Consider the following 18330-nt stretch of genomic DNA (forward strand, 5'->3'; position numbering starts at 1 on the left):
AAAAAAATAATATTTGAAAACATTTTTAAAAATATTTTTCATTAGTTTTACATTACATTGCATTTAGCTGACGCTTTTATCCAAGTGACTTACAATAAGTACATTCGACCAGGAAGATACAACCTTGAAGAAAACAGAATCATATAAGTACATCAGGTTTCATAGAGCCAAACATTTCAAGTGCTGCTCAACTGGCTATAGATAAGCCAGTCCTTTATTAGTATATAAGTGCTCTGTTAGCAGTTATTTGTTAGTAATTCTATCGCTCGAAGTGGAGTCGAAAGAGATGAGTTTTCAGTCTGCGCCGGAAGATGTGCAAGCTATCTGCTGTCCTGATTTCAATGGGGAGCTCATTCCCCCATTTTGGAGCCAGGATAGCAAACCCACATGTTTTTGCTGATGGGAACTTGGGTCCCCGTCGCACTTCGTCGCAGTGCGGGTGCAGGGAGTCGTTTGGCTTATGCAGAGCGGAGTGCACGTGCTGGGGTGTACAGTTTAACCATGTCCTGGATGTAGGAAGGGTCAGATCCATTCACAGCATGGTACGCAAGTACCAGTGTCTTGAAGTGGAAGAGATGGCGTGGTGTGGGAAAATGTTGGAAGGTTGAAGACAAGACGAGCCGCTGCATTCTGGATGAGCTGCAGAGGTCGGATGGCACATGCAGGTAGACCAGCCAGGAGGGAGTTGCAGTAGTCTAGGCGTGAGATGACGAGAGCCTGGACCAGAAGCTGCGTCGCTTTCTGGGTCAGCTGGGGACGTATACTCCTGATGTTGTAAAGAGTGTATCTGCAGCAGCGGGTTGTAGCAGCAATGTTTGCAATGAAGGACAGTTTGTTATCTAGGGTCACACCCAGATTCCTTGCAGTCTGAGTCGGGGAAACAATAGAGGTGCCGATGTTGATTGTTAGTTCAAGAGTGGGGCAATCTTTTCAGTCTTATCAAGGTTGAGCTTGAGGTGATGAGCAGACATCCACTGAGAGATGTCAGCTAGAAAATCAGAGATGCGTGCGACGACCTGGGTCTCTAAGCGGGGAAAGGACAGAATCAGCTGGGTGTCATCAGCGTAGCAGTGGTATGAAAAACCATGCGGGCTAATGACAGATCCGAGCGAGTTTGTGTACAAGGAGAAGAGGAGGGGACCGAGAACAGAGCCCTGTAGTTTTACCAAAATAACTTGATTTAATTGTATTTAAATAAGATTTCCAAAGAAATAAATCCTTTGAATCTGCCTGTTCAGTTTCTGTTGGAATTTGAAGGGTTAAATGCCGTCTCTGGGAGTTATGTGAAGATGGGAGATATGAAGGTAGATATGGGGAAAAATGCGAGAACGTGTAAAACCTAGCAGAAAAAAATCTGAGCTTGTGTGCATACATTTACAGTTGTATAAAAATATCCACGTATCTGTGAACCACATTTGAAGTCACAGAAGAAAAAAAAAAGTTTTGTAGCTTGTAGAAAAAAAATGAACTTCGTGATGAAATGCTCACTTGCAGACATTTTTTAAAAATGTTGTATATATTTTCTATTACAACTGCAACTTGGTTCTTGGTTCAGCGCGCCTGGCCGGTAGAGTGGCCGCTTCTTCTATATTTGTATTGTCCTCCACAAACCGTGTTCACTTTAATTCCAACATTTGGAAGTGAACATTTCTGCTATGTTCTTCAGCATAATCCTAATGGTCTTCTCTCCACCTTGTCTTGCAGGTCATCCTGATCCTGACCAAGTACTACCATGCTGACTCCACCAAGGTGCTGGAGAGCTCACTCTGGAGGTAGGCCAAACGCTTACACCGTGTTTGCTGTTGCCGGATGTCTTAATGTCATGTCTAACCTCATACCTTTCATCAGCAAGCCGCTTCCCTTTAACAGCGAGGTCAGTGTAGGTCTCGGTTATCTCTCTGCTGCGCTTCCTCAAGGAGACAAGATTGATATAGAGCGCTATGGCGGACAAAACATCAGCAGGCAGCTAGGAGTTAAGTGGGGGACCGGAGAGTGACGCTGTGAGGCCAGAGCAGGCATCTGTTCGGGCGGATAGCGTATCAGCGTGGCACAGGGCAGGATGGCGGGCACCGGCAGTGCCATCAAAAGGGGTCATGTCTGGCTGGCAGAGCCTCGTCTGTTTAGCAAAGCTGCCTTACAGCGAAACACTTCACACTTCCCCCGCTTTGAGCTGCGAAAAAAGCCAAGCATTCATTCCCCTCCATTTCATAACAAGTGTATCTTGTGCTCATATTCTTATGGAATATTAATTTCCTCTTTGTTCTACACTCCCTACCAGCTCCTGGGATACTGCTCTGTAACTGAGCTTGACCTCCTGAACAAGGGTTTAGAGTAAACTCAATTATATTGAAATATCCTAATGAAAATGTAGAATACAACACAGGGCTCATAAAACTGGCCAAATTTAGCTATCTAGAGGGCATTCGCACATAGCAAAATGTGTCTGGTGGTGGGACTTAATTCATGCCGTTCACCTCACTGAGGGCTCCATGACTTCAAAGCTTCAGCCGCTCATTAGCTCTGACTGCCTGTCTCCCTGTAGGACAGATATGAATAATGTACGTATTGTTCTCCTTCGCCTGTTGATGTTTTAATTGTTGCAGTGTATGAATAATGCTAGAGCTTGAGAATGAAAAAAACAACAGAGCAACGGTTGAATTTAATCTGAGTTGAACTTAAATTGGCAGAGACTAAAAAAGTGATTTGGCTGCCGGTTGGCATCATTGTCCGGAAAAAAAAGGAATTAGCATGAAATTAGCATGTTTCAAAGAAGACCTCTGAACCATATTTTGGTGGGTATTTTGTGTGGGGTGTACCTCAGTTGCTTGTAGCTGTCAGCTTGGCGTGGTGTGTGGACAGCCACAATCCACTGGCCTATAGGCTTTGAAGTCTCAGGGCTGTAGGATCAAACAAGGAAGATGGGGGAAGATGAATAGGTTTACTGTCTTGACCTGTCAGATGGCGTAGATCTTGCCAGGTCTCACACAGGGGGAAACTTAACAGCACTGAAAGGGGGAAAGTTTTTCAGGGCAGCTGAGTTAATGAACTGAGGACCTTTTAGATCAGTGGTGCTCCATAGAGGCTTGTCTTGTGCCAATAAGCAAAACACACAATCTTCACAGTTGAGAAACTATAACTGTTTGTGGCTTAAGTGTATTCAAGCTTTTTTTCTGGACAACATCTGAGTGGACAGCCATTGAACACCAATGACTTGATGACAACTTATTAAAATCTCTTTATTGATGAGAGTCGTCGATGTAGTTTAAAGCGTGACATTGCCATTGCGGTATAAAACTTAAGAAAGGAGGTGAGACTTAATGTTGGGATGTAAATATCTTTATAGGTAGATAAAAAGTCTTACCAATATACTGACAAATTGCCAATTTTGGAAAGGAGGTAAAACTGCTTGTTAAAAAAATCTGCATTGAAGGTCAAAGTCAGGATGTGTTTGTCACTGTGCTGTTGAGAGATTTGTGTTCCAAGCGGTTCCAAGGCTTTTATTCAGTTTAAATTCACTGCTCGTTATTTTTTCTCATTGCTGCCTGTTACTCCCTTGGTCTGTCCTTCCTTTTGTTATGGCTGGCCCACGGTGTCGGACTGTAAACCCAAGTGAATATGTCAAACGAGGATGAAATCACCTTGAACATTAAGTGTTTACAGCATCTATGAGACCATTGATAACTTCTATCATGGAATATTTTTGAAAGGACTTTGTGTTATGGCATACAACAGCAGGAACTCACAATAAAGCAAATAATCTGTCCCTCTGTTGGTCTGTTTTGGCAGGCGTGATGCTGTGGACCCAGATATGTTCAATATGAATAACCTTTGTATACAAAAGCAGTAACAGGGGTGGGCTCTGGAGTCTTATCCACCTCCCTGGAGTCAACAAAGAGGTTCAGACTAAGTCAACTGTAGTGTTTCTCCCCTGTTGAGTAAAATGTTTCCCTTGGTGTAGGACTTGATACTAACTTAAAAAAGGAATAACATTGCCACCAGCAAATTACCTGCGGTAAAAAAAGATATAAACCCCATAACCGCGTTGCATAGCAATCGGCTTGGAAATGAATTTTTTTTCCTGTACCTTTCAGAATCTCTTTACACAGAGGGGACACATGTTTATGTATAAAAGACATGAAAAAGTGGAATTTGCATCATAGGTGACCTTTAGGGAAGTAGTAAGGTGACGTATTGTGTGAAGTTATTAGTACATTTTCAACTAATCGCCAAACAGCAATATCAAAGGCCGCACTTTCAGGCTGTTCTGTTCAGGCATGTTTAGAATGGGCAGTTTTTTCAATGCTAGATCTTAAAGCTTTTAGAGTTTCTGGCAATGGCAAAAGGTGGAGAAAGTGAAGGGCTAAACCCTAAACCCAATGAGTTCTGACTCTGACTCGTGCTTGAGGACATTGGAATAAGATCTTAAATTGTCTCTTCCTCTTCTTGTACAGACTTCTGTCTTAAATACCGATCAAATGTTTATACTGCATGAGAGTAAACAGACGGAAAGGTGCTTGTGGATTAGGCAAAGTCACTAGGATTTGCCACAGCTTTACAAAACTGTGTGATGACTGCAGGCTGACAGAACTCTTCTTAAGACTTTGTTGCTCCAAGTAGACCCATGAAATACTCAGTAAACCTTTTTGATCCTCAAACTGAGAGAAGCAGATAGTGCTTTTTTACCAGCTTTAAATCCTTTTTTTTCAGACGATACTAGGAGATTTACATATCAGGAAGTCACTGCAGTACATTTCATTTGATGGATTGAATGATATTAATGTTATATTTAGATCAGATTAGCATAATATCCTGATCCGCGGTTCAGTTTTAATGTCTCCAAAAAAGAAGATATATTTTTCTAGTCTTCTTAAACCAGATAATATATTACATAAATTGATTCCGGAAAAAGAAAATAATGTATTGGATAAAGCAATTATATTAGTTATATAATAAAACAATTGAAATTGGAATTGTATGGGCTCAAATCCAGACGATTTGGATATTGGTTTAAATATTTGCCTTATCCCCCAAACATGTTGGTTATTGGTTGGGCCTACAAAATGGACTTTCAAAAAACAATATTGTTACATTTTGAGTATTAATACCCCTACTTTTGTTTATAAAAATGTAACGCCAAGAAACCATATGTGATCCTTTGAGTCCGGCAGTAATCACACACCAACATTTACAGGGTGTTGGTGCGATAGTCCAAGGGTATTTATAATTTATGCTTTCTTCACACATCTTTTGAAGATGCGAGGGGGGTTTTACTGCTCCATTATGGATGAAAAGATCGTCTGACAGCTCAGCACTTTTACGTAAGGTAGCATTCAACCACAACAAACTTGCAATGGTTGACAATTTGCTATAGATTTTTCGTCTAGTATTTATTATAGGAGTGTAATTAATGGACGTGTTTGTACAGTTACGTGAGCATGTTTGTTTTATGTAAATTAATAGGTGTATTTGCGTCTGCTAGTGCTTATGTGTTCTTGTATAATCCTTTACTGTGGACTATTTTTGTACTTGAATGAAAGAGAAAGATAGAAAAACTGGACAAGCAAGGAGGGAGGAGGGTTTATAGAAACAGCCCCAAGGGCTTCTTTAAACTGAACAGTAGTGGGCATCACACTTCAGACAGACACATCAGTGCTTCTACATCCTCATCTCATACTTATCTCTCTACTCTCCATTTAACTCAATTCAATCCTCACCTATATGCTTCATTTTAAAGCATTTGACTGATGTCTATAAGTGAGTGAGATAAAATGTTGTCATATGTTTTCCAAATAACAAGATGAAAAATGTAGTCTAATGTAAAAAAAACTGTGAGGAAAGTCATTGAATAGGAATAACGGGACCCACATTATTATAATATTTATCAGAAAATCAGAAATCTGAATCAGAAACAGGTTTATTGCCAAGTAGGTTAACACATACGATGAATTGTACTTGGGTTTATGGTACATACATACAAATAAAACAAAAATTAGGATTAAAAGTAGCTAGATATAATCTGAGTTGAACCTAAATTGACCTAGAAGTAATCCCAACATGGTTGTAGAATACAAATTAGTTCAGAGGAGTACTGAGTAATTTGTAGTGAAAGGGTTATTAGTAGTTTGTCACTGTTTTAAAGATGTTGCTTTGAGGCATATTGGCAGCAGAGTAGCAAAAACATCTATATCCTAGATACAAATTCCCACTTTGAAGCCTCCTTCAGTTTTCAGTTTGTTTCAGACTTGACACACACACTCACAATGATTCCTCTAATACAAGTGTGTTGACGATTAGCCCCCCCTTGGGTTCGGATCTCCCCAAACTAAAGCAGAACCACACAGTAGAATCATGCACTTAATGAAGACAGCATGTCTCATTTCCCCTCATCCTCTCCTCATTTCTCTCGCTCTCTCACGTTGTTTCTGTCCTCCTTTGTCTCTATCTCTTCAATCTCACAGTGGATCTCTCGTGGTCCAGATGGTCCGGGGTGTAAATACTTAATCGAGCTGAGAACATCCCCGCACCCCCCACCTCCACCACTTCATTACTTCCCTCCTCCATGCATATTTTACAACCTGGAGAGAGAGAGAGTGGTTTGATATAGAACCGGAAAACAGAGACAAAACATCCTGGAAAGTATTTTAAAGGCTGTATCGACATTTTAGAGACATTATATTTAAATGTTGAAACCTCAAAGAAAGTGAGGCGAAAACTGACAGATCTGGTTTTTTTCAGTTTTCCAAAACACAGGTAGAATGAAGAAATGAATAAGTTGCTTTAGTGATTAAAAATATATTATTTTGGGTGGAGTTGAATTCTGGTCATGTCTCCTTTCCCGCACTTTCCTCTTTTTAAATTATACGAACACGAAAAATGAGAAGAGATGCAGCCAGCTTTCTAAGCGACGGCTTCTCTAACAAATGGTTATTAACATTTTCCCCACTTAATTAAAACACATTTCTCACTTATTAGTCCAGACTGTATTTGTGTAACTGTAAACTCACAAGTGAAGTATGAGTTAGTGCCTTTCCGTTTTTTTACGTTACCTTTCTACGATACCAAAGGTTCTTTTAGCACTTAGCTGGATGGGTGAGCGGCATAGTATTTTGATGGTTCATTAATCTTTGTGTAGCAAGCTATTAAAGTCATGGTGACTCCTACACACTGAGCCAAGACAAGCAATCAAACATAGATTTGTTGTTTTTGAGGCAGGATAGGGATAAACATGTTAAACGCCAAATACATACAATGCAATTGCCAATATGAATCTCCTAGGTGATGGAAGAGGATAGAGAGATACGCTTATTATGAGATTTGGCCTGAAATGAAATGGGAAAATAAGAGCCTGTGGGCACAATGCACAGACTGCAGTATAGAAGTGCTGGATGTTGAGCGCATGCGTTTTTTTGGAATCGACTCTGTGAATTGGAGTCAGATCATTTTCACACCGCAGCTGAACATAACCATGTGCCTGGCCATATGGAATATGTTTCCAATTTCCTCCAACATTCTTTCTGCAAAGAGGAACACAGGTACACAACTGCACGCAGCTGGAAGACACATAGAGAAAGAAAGGGCTCCTCTGGATTTGCTTCTGACTAAACTGTGAAAGTGAACCCACAGGAAATGATTCTTGGCAGAGTTCCGTCCACTATAGGCTGTCCCACTATCTTCCTGCGTGTCTCGTGTCATACACACACACACACACACACACACACACACACACACACACACACACACACACACACACACACACACACACACACACACACACACACACACACACACACACACACACACACACACACACAGAGATAGACACACAATTGTCCACTTTCCACTTACGAAACATCTACTCCAGAAACAAAGCTCATAATTAGTGCTATAGGTCCATATTGTTTGGTGTTTGTAGTTTTATTCTGATTTATAGATCCCCAATCTGAGACAAAATGAGTTGACTTGGTAATATTGGTGAATCGTAAGCCATGAACTCACTGACATTAATGTTAAGTGTTACCAATTCACTGGAACACAAGAGTAGGGCCTATGACACAACTCGATAGAATGAAAGACTTCCTGTACTTTGTTTCATTCCTCCCACTTAAATAATACAAGCAACAACTGTTTCCTTTAATTAAATAGGAAATCTGGGTATGCCGGTTAAAGAAAAGCACATGGAAGCATGCCGTTTCAGTGAAGCCAAACTTTCCTGGCATCAGATGTGAAAAAGCCTGTTTTGCAAAGTTAACGGCTGCATGAGAAGTAGAAGTTGGAAATACACACAAGTTGAAACATGCGCACGCTAGTTTTCCCATGGCGGTTATCAGAAGCAACAAAGTGAAGTGCCATTACGAGACAAAACACAGTTTTTTTTCTAAGGAGGCAATTATCTCATAAAGCTTACATCTTGACCATATTTGGCTCCACGTACAGCTGTGAGGCTACTTTTTCCACAACATTATTAAAAAAAAAGAATAGCATTTCTAGGCTAACCAATGAGCAGATACACATGTGCATGAGAATGGAACTTACTCCATTCTGAAACAGACTTAAAACCCAGGCAGGACAAGCTATCAGGAGTAGGGTTTATAGAGAAAAGCATGTGTTAACTCAAAATATGTAAAGATGTATCAGATACTCTTTTTTTTATGTTAAAATCTAAAATTAAGTTGTCAAAAAAGAAGAAAGTGGTTAACAAGTTACACTAATTCTTTCTGACTATATTTTGAAATGCAAATTTTCCAAAAGCTCCCAAACCTAAACCTGCTTTTAACAAAATATATAATGTTTCTACATCCTTCTGACTACTTAGAGATGTTGACTACATAGTACTTGTCACTTTCATTAATGGCAATGATTCATAACGCTGGTTAGACATTATGTTTTTTTTTTTTTCTCATATCCCTGCCATATTTAATATTCTTAACTAGTTCCGTTGAAACACTTTTGAAAATGGGGAACAAAGAACAAAGGCAGAGCCGCCACAGCCACGCACAGTCACATCCCAGGCTGCCAACTCTATTCTAAATAGATGTGGTTATCTCCATCGATTTATCTTCAGTAACACTTTAGTGGTAACAGAGAGATCTTCAGAAAGTTATATTGCTCTTTTATTTATGAATTCCCAATCATCAGAACAATGAGCCTCTCAATAACAAGGCACGGATTATTACCATGAAACAACGGCCATTATCGCTTTAATGATGTCGTTAAGATATGCACACTGGGCACGAGCTGAAATTGTGGGCCAGATCATTCGGAGAACAGTTTTTGGTTTGGTTTGATTTAAAACATTTTTTTAGCTGTTTGCACAGGAAAGAGGGTTAATCACCGTGTCTAAGAGTTTAAGATTCATTAGGGGGGTGATTTGAGGTGAATGGAGGCTGGTGTGAAATGGAAAAGAAAGGGGACTGTTAACATTTGTGATCCAAGCCAAGTGAGTGGACTGCATTTTATACAGCAATTTTCCAGTCACTGCTACCATCCAAAAACGCAGAAATAACTGTCGATTTATGCGACACAAGATGAAAATAAGTAAAAATGTAAAGAAAAGAAACAGAAAATGTGTATTATGGTTGTATGAGCAGATTCTCCTTTATCACCTGCCAGACAGCAACAGGTTGAACAGGCTTTCTCTGAATAGGGTATCATCTTGTTATATATTTTAGGTTCTGCACAGGCACCTTGTCGCACTGATGTGAATGATGCTCAGAAGATGGGTACCAATCATGTTCTGGTTTATTAAAATCATGTTAAAACTCCAGGTCGGACATTTTATTTAGAGAATATTTGGTATTAGATTTTCAAACCGTCAACAGAATTTGCTAGCCTGACCACCCGAGGGAGTCTTGGCTTGGTCACCACAAGTCCTGAATGAGCCGGGGACAACAGCAAATTCTGATACCTGGAAAATAGAATTGACCCTTAAGTTTCAGAAAAAAGTGTCGTAGGTCGCGATGGCTACAAATATAATCTGACGTTGAAGGCTACATGGTTTGTTTGTAAAGAGATTATATTGGAGTACCATTCATCAGGTGACCAAAACATGACATTGTTAATCCATGCCTGCTGGATGTGTAATTGAGCAACTGTGTGCCAAAAAGTTTGCCATATGAAGTTTATATGTTAAAGTTCACAGCTTGTTCAAGAGTTGTATCAGATGTGTTATACACGACATGGCAGAACCAGCAAGAAGGGTTAGGGGTAGTAAACCAATTGCTGTTTTTGACAAGATCTACACATTCAAATGGCCATACAGTTTCAGGAAATGTAAGTGTTTTAGTAAAAGCCAGTTTGGGACCCAGATATCCTGCTCTAAAGTCCATGGACTATCAACTCTTATCTCCATGCCTGCATGCTGGGCATCTCACCGTGAAAGTGTTTGAGTGGGGGGGAGTATAATTACATAACCCCCAGCCAGCACTCTTCAGCGCCAGACAAGTGACTTTTGGCATGACAGCGGCAGGAGGAACAAAAAAAACTGAAACTCTGCTGATGGTTCTGATCCAGAGAGCTACAGCACATGAGAGAGAAAGGGGGAGCATGTGCAAGGCAGGAGAGATGATCTACGAATATGGCAAGGGAAGAACATTGACGTCCTATACAGGGAACGGGCCAGCAGCTGATGAGATATCCAGTGCAGGGGTGGAGGATAGAGATGTGCGAGGGTTGTTGTCCTGAACCCATGATCACTCGGAGCTCCGGGCCCCAAAGAGTGAGCATCCCAGCTGGCGGCAGAATGAGCCGATAGGAGGCTAATTTCACATTTGGCCGAAGAGGAAAGAAGTGAAAGAGAGAGCAATCCGTGACAGCAAATGTTGGGTGTTACTACTGTTGTAGAGCGTTGTGAGTGTTGTCAGAGTGCTGAAATGATCAGTAGGATGCTTTGTGGCGTGTGAAATACATCATGCTTCATTAAAGTAGCAGTTTTGAGAACGTGTTGTGTTGGAATGTTCTTGGGCTCGCTTTGAGATATAGCTACAGTAGCTTTGATTCTACGTGGTAAGAAGATTTGACTATCTAAGTTGTGTTTTTTTATTTGTGAACCATTGTAGTTTCATTTTTTTATGTGCTGGATTTTGGGATATTACATTTTTTATTAATTTCTTGTTTCCTTTTGGCTGTGCATATGTGTATGCTTGATAAAACATTTGATAATGTAATATTTGTACCGAAAAAGGATATAAAACCATCACATCCGGCTTAGTATCTGCAATATCTGCGGCTTGGAGTTGTTGTTTCGACCTTTATACCTTGAGAAACTTGGGATTTCTGCTGGAGGAAGGATGGATGGGAAATTGAAGTAAAAAAATCCCTGACATTGGCATGGATAGAGAAAGAATTATTGAAGGTGTGAGTGTGGAGGAGGGACTCGCTTGGTGTATGAGTGCTTTGATAGCGGCAGGAGAAGGGCAGCATGACCAGAGCTCATCAACTCCTTCTGACCCCTCGGGGCGCACTTGTCACTCTCCTTGACAGACACACACACACACACACACACACACACACACACACACACACACACACACACACACACACACACACACACACACACACACACACACACACACACACACACACACACACACACACACACACACACACACACACACGCAACTGTACAGTTGGATTTCGCTGTTGCCCGAGGCGAGAGGGTGAAAGGAACTAGGCCGGGCTCAGTCACCACTGGATATCTCAATAAAAGATAAAAGACATGCCCTCTTTTCAAGATGGCCACTCAGACCCTATAACTTGCCAGCATTCCCCCACTCTAGTCAAACACAATCACACCCCACACACACACCACACACACACACACACACACACACACACACACACACTGGTTTTGAGTTCTGGGCAGAAAGCCTAGCCTGACCAGAGGCTAAAATGAGCCAAACTCTGACTACACACAGTCCGCTTTTCCCAGGAGGCCTTGTTGCTGTGCCTGTACCCTCACAAGCAAACACCCTCACAGTGTCTGTAGTTGAAGTAGTCAGTCCGCTGCTGTCACCATGGCTACAAAGTGCAAAAAGGAATCAAAACAACAACACTACACGGTTCAGGTCAGGTGGCCCCCATATATTTCAATCACCTCAATCCTGTCAGCTGTCTAAATTCAGAGTGAGAAATCAAAGTTCAATCTGACAGCAGATTTAATGATATTTGACTGCCGGACCACAGGTTGCCTCTTTGCCAAAACCATCTAGGCATCTTGTTGTTGCTGCTCACGTTTATTCACTACACCCGCCGATTCCACAGCCAAATTAAACAACGACTCACACAACTTGAGAATGTGAGGCCAACCGTAGAGTTTGATAACTTATATTAAATAACCAAGATGACTTAACACGATTATGGGCTGAAGGGAGGGAGCTTTAGCCTTGCTTAATCTAGTTGGAGCTTCTTAGCAGCTTTTCTCATTGACACACAGAGGAAAAGTTCTTAATGGTGTTTTCATTTAAGCTTCATTTGGCTCGGTTAACATACTTACTCTGTGATTTATTCCTCTGGTTTTTATGCTGGTTCCTCTTGTTCTGCACAAAAATATCTCAATAACTACTTTTTGTGTTGCCGCAAAGCCATGTGCTACTTCATGTGGGTGGAGTAATGTTGCTAAAGGTTGTCTTCAGGCAGATATAGATACAGACTTTTGTGCTTTGCATCTGCGAAGCATGCATTAACACTACATTTATATTGATAAGAGATACACATTGGAAGGAAGGTGTTTAACTACGCCACAGTACCTTTACCTTATTCAAGCGCGGCCCAAATTGAGAATTTGTAACACAGATGTATAAATACAGGGAAGAAAAATCAAATTACATTGATGGATGTTAAACAGAGTGCATCAATGGTTGCATATCACTAATGAAAAGTGGAAATGTACTGTCTAATGATGATTAGACTCCACACATGACAGAAGGGTTCAGCTGCACTGATGTATGTGAGCAAGACAGTGACTCACTGTTATTAAAAGGATATGGTTTCATGGCTATGGTAAAGACTGTGTGAGGGAGAACCAAGCTTACAATTTTGTTCAGTATTCATCCTGCTCTTTGATGGCCTATGCAGGGCATTTATAGATTACAAACACTCAGAGACATTAAGGTCAGTGCCTCTCCCCTCTCAGCATCCTTAATGCTTCATGAGGGTTAAAAGCAAAGACAAAGACGCAGCTTGTTCACTTCAAAGTGGATGGAGGCTTCCTTACCAGAAGCAGCTACACAGTCCATGTTGTGGATTGTAGAGGGAAGCATATATGGCTTGATTGTTGTATGTCATTGATACTTGGCTTGCTTGACTCGGGATTTCCATAGAAAGAACTCAACTGCATTGCTGAGGTGATCTGAAAAACATTATGGCGGCCCCCGTATCATTTGGATTTCCATCTCTGAACAAGAAACCTTTTAAGGGAAACAAAAAGCCCCAAAACCCCAGACAATCAGGCAGAGATTGCATAATGCTCATTTGGCGGTCGGCTGGGACATTTGGCTTCAATTTGGCTCCTCTTAACCCGCAGAAAAAGAAAAATCAGCAAGGATTTGGGCTAATCCTCTTAGCCTGATGCTTTCTCTCCTCCTGCTGACTGGAAGACGAATGTGAGCTCAGGCATTCAGACCCCCCGACTGAGCCAAGCTCAGCTCCCCCTCCGTATATTTTAATTGTGAAATGGATAGTGATGCCTGGTGACTCGTTGGCCAAAGGGCTTTTTTCCATTGGCCTGTTGGATTACAGATCCTGCCCAACAGCCAATGACACATCATAAACTGCTTAGCTATTTCCTGCTGTCTCCTTTTCAATTTATCTTTCTTGATTTTTTTCTTAAAGTTTATTTTGTCAGTGTTCATCTTTTTATGTTTTTGGTAGAGTTTAAAGTGAAGGGGCTCAGGCATCAGGTGAGGGTTTGGAGTAGAGCTACTGGTGACTTCATGTGATCTGGAAGCCTCATGGGCGCCTTCCTTTAGAGGTTTGTTTGTACCAATTGGTCGGAGAAATCCGGAAATAAACCCAGAACATGCTGGATGGATTATCCATCTTATCTAGCTTGGGAATGCCCTGGGTTCCCCCTGGGGGAGATTGAAGCTGTTGCTAGGCAAAGGGATGCCTGGATACCTGATGCCTGATGCCTTGACTTTCCATGCTGCCAGAAGTGTCAGAAAAAAAATGTAGTGACAGATGGTTTTATTTAATCAATAAGAGGCTAAAAAGCTAATTTTCTGATTTTTTTTTAACTGAAAAGAGAGACTAGTTTCTTTTTAAATTGAATTCTAGCGTTGTGTGAATAATCCGCATGCAGTTCACAGACTCATTTCTTTTTTTTTGCTTCAGCCATTGTCTAAGCATAATTGCTCTTTATGTCAGTTGTTGTTCTTCAAAAATCCCAAGATTGAAGCGCCTGAGTCGAGTGAAATCACTTTCTGGCCCAAATGACACAAAAAAGAGATAATTATGACACATGTTGTCTTTCTTTGTGTTAGCGGTTGCAGCCTCTTGAGATAACTTTAAACGGACTGCTCTAAAAGGTGAGTTCAACCTAAAGTTTTATAAAGTTAGGAAAAGCGTTGTCTGAGGATAGTGAAGCCAGATATCATAAAAACAGCTTCACAGTTCACAATAAACAGCAAAACACACAAAGCTTTAATATTTTTGTTTTGTTTTAATACAATTGGTCTTTAAAATCTGCCAAATCAGGAAGCAAAAGCCTATATTATAATATATATTCAGATGTTAACATACGATAACATTAAGGGTTGTCTAAAACAAATGTCCAGAATGAAAAGGACTCATCCAATAGTGAGCTTACATATTATTAATGTTATAACTTATACAATTTCTTGTGCACAAGGAAGGCTTTTGGTCTTGTGATGATGCAGAAAATGTTGGGCAGTTACTGAACACCAATCACTGCAGTTGAGATTGGAAGAGGAACCAAACACGCTTTGATAGAAGCGTGACTCATGCAATTTCTAAAACACTTTAACCTTAACTACTCACCTCTGAACCCTTCCCCAGCCTCTGTGTCTGGCTACATGCCAGGCCAGTCCGCTGACATCCTGCCTCTCCTGCACCGCTTTATCATCCCCAGAGCCCCAGAGTGTTCACCTCTCAACGACCCCGTTCCAACACACTTCCAACTAGAACCTAATCCAATCAGACACCCCAAGCCTGTCGGCCCCCAGCCCTCTCACCTTGCACTCAGCACAGACCCATCCAGCCTCCCTCGTGGGGGCTGTCTGTCTGCCGTGCCGTGAAAGGTTTATTTCGAGGCTACAAAAAAGCCTCTTCAACCCTAACTAAGAGAGGCAGAGCAATGGAGAGGGCACTCAGACGGGGAGAGAGGCGGTCTATGTGTGTGTGTTCATGTTTTTGTATACTCCCAAGGTTTGGAAAAGGAAAATATTGAACAATTCCGAACACAAGCTCAGTTGATACAAGCATGTGTAACTCAGCGTGTTGAGCCTTGTTGTGGCGTGTGAATCAGTGCAGATATTTAGTGTGTGTCTTTGTACAGGAGGTGTGTACACCTGCCATGAGTGAGCTGAGGTCAGAGTACGTTGAGAGTTACTTTTGAATCTACATGTAGCGGTGTTCCACAGGGAGCTGTGCAGAGTCAGAGCTTTCTGATACACAACACAAGGCAAGGTAAGCAAGGTGGCAACACAACTTCAATTGCATTTTTGGGGTTAGAATAAAGTGTTCCCCCGAAAAAGAAATAAATAGATAAATCCAGATGATTACACTGTAGGTAAATAAGTAGGAATGTACACCTTTCCAACATGACCTATCAGAGTTGCTACACCGTTAACAAGTCCCAGTCTTGGTTTATTTACTAACTGTTGGTAGGCTACATAACTCCAACCATGTTGTGTCTAGTGTATACTTATTGAAGTTTGTATATATTTTTAATAGCGTTTATCTTTGAACATTTCTCAGAAGCCTGCAATTGAAAAATATGGAGTGTGACTTTACAATGCTCCACACTTTCTTCCCACCTTGTTACATAAGGTGTGCAGTACTTTCTCCCATCAACTCTGTTGGCATTGGTTGAAATGATGAGGTGCAGAAACACTCTGTATGAGCTTATTTCTTAGCAGCACTGGGCTGGTCTAGTCCACTCACCATCTGCTATGTTAAAAGATCCTAGACTTCTTCAAATTATGTGACACCATAATATACAGTATATTTGGTGTGTGTTCAGGAAGTGTAAACACACTGGTTATAGGTAAGAAGTCCCACCGTAAAGCATACACTGTTTCAGCTTCTGTATTACTATGAATTGGACTATCATTTACAAAGCGAACATTATGCTGTATTAAATGAGACTTGAAACTAGCTATTGAGACCATAACGGCAGTAATAAATAAGTGAAAAGTAGGATCATTTTCTCTTTGACTTACATACGACCAAATTATATTTTTTTTAAAAAGAGAAAGTTATTCACACTCCAGACACTGAGGTTGCTGCTTATCTAAGCCTCAATGGGATAAAGAGCGCCTATTGGAGATGTCTTCTAAAGAAAAGAAAGAGACTGATGAGAAGTGATTAAATGAGAAGCAGGTCTGATCAATCTGCATAACATTTAGAATTGACTGACCCAAAGTCCAAACTGGATAAAAGGCAGAGGGATTGAAATCTCTACTAAATCAGTTAATGATAATCAGATCATAGGAACTCTACTTGAGCTTTTGATCTCTTGCTCTCAGCTTTGTTGTCAGTAAGAAGTGAATAACACTTGAGGAGTTCAATTAGTAGCCATTTCTGACGCCTCACTCCTACTGAAGCTGTATGAAGCTAATTATGTTGCAAAGATTCACATATAGGACAAGAATTAACCTAAAACCAATTTTAACAAAACAGCTGTTTTCTCTTTTTTTTTCTTCTCTTATTTATCTTCTTATTTGTTCAGTAAACCCTCAAGTTTGTGATTACTCTGGAAGCGGTCATTGCAACTGTACAAATGGGCTGCCTCGCATCACAGTGAAAAATCTGCAGGGCGTAACGTAAGCAAAGCTTGCCATAATTGTGTCGCAAAACTTGCACTTATTTGTGTTAGAAAGAAGAACGGAATAGGGGCTTCAAGCCTCTTTAAATTTGAAAAACGTGATAAATCATTAATGGCCACACAGGTCCCATTATCTATAACTAGTCAACCAACACTCCCCAAAGTGTGACTTGAGTTCCAACGCGACCCACTACCACCTGCCTAAACCACACCTCTGTCTGAAAAACAAACTAATAGAGACATATCATAGCAAATAAAATCACTTTTTCCATCCAAAATGTGTTCAGCGTGGACAGGCTGGACTCCGATGCAGTCAGATTTCTGGCCTTGACTGTTGTTTCATACAGGATGGTCGCAAGCCATTAGGACTGTATATGCAGTATATGTTAGACTAGGTATTTTCTGTACTAGAAAAACTAGCCGTAAAAAAGAGTATGTCAAGGGTTCACACACACACAGAGACACATTTACATGCACACTTTCGCCAAAAGCAGTCGTATGTTACATGAAACCTTGAATTCTTTAGAGAACAAAGTGAAAACTAAGCAACACAAATGCTCACAACAGTCATACTGATAGAAATCGTAACCCCTTCTCCTCGACTCCAAAAGCGAAGGGTGTTTTTCAGTGAACCATTATTTACCTAGCACACACACACACACACACACTAGCGCTGTGAAACATAAGCTAGTCTTCTAATTCACCGTCAAGTACATCTGTTCGTTCCAATGGGAATTTGCCGGCTGACACTGTCAGCACACACAGGCCATGTATTCTCATGTGGTCCTGACCGTCCGTTTCCCTGGAGACACGGAGCTGCATTAATTGGTTTATTTCCAGACAGCTGTACAGGGAGCAGTCACACACGTTTCTGTTAGACTGAGTGGGTTAACAGTTGCATCATTGGTTTTAAATTGCTGTGTGAATGATTTCTGTCTCAAGCAATCCGCCCTAATGAGAGAACAGCTGGCACCGTTGTTGGATAAATGAATAGATCTTTAATTCTGTCTATATTAGATTTGTATATATATCTATCTATTTAGCTCTTTTTATATGTATTTGGTTCTGTCTACTGGCTGTGAAAAAGATATCCCTCTGTACCTGCAATTCATTTAAAGGTGGAAGATGTCTAAATATGAATCAAGTGCATCATAGTCTCTTTAAGAGGCATACATTAATTTTATCGTTCAATTAGCTAAATTGCCTGTATTTGGATAGTCTAACTCAGGGCTTCTCAAACTCCGGACCAAGGTGATACGGACCGAACCCTGTGTCCCATTATTAAAAAAAAAGAAAAAAAAATTATACAAAAGAAAAAAAGAAAAACG

General features: G+C 40.8%; 1 protein-coding gene across 16 annotated transcripts in view; it reads left to right on the forward strand.

Moving 5' to 3' along the window:
• sorcs2 (sortilin-related VPS10 domain containing receptor 2) overlaps positions 1-18330 on the forward strand; it is a 237142-nt gene that overhangs the window by 69270 nt on the left and 149542 nt on the right. For all 16 annotated transcript variants that reach the window (XM_079671571.1, XM_079671560.1, XM_079671573.1 and 13 more), the window contains exon 2: positions 1705-1772. In XM_079671571.1, coding sequence (XP_079527697.1) covers positions 1705-1772 — 68 coding nt within the window. The remainder of the gene's footprint in view (positions 1-1704; positions 1773-18330) is intronic.

The sequence above is a fragment of the Notothenia rossii genome (assembly GCF_949606895.1).
Source record: "Notothenia rossii genome assembly, chromosome: 3".
Classification (NCBI taxonomy): domain Eukaryota; kingdom Metazoa; phylum Chordata; class Actinopteri; order Perciformes; family Nototheniidae; genus Notothenia; species Notothenia rossii.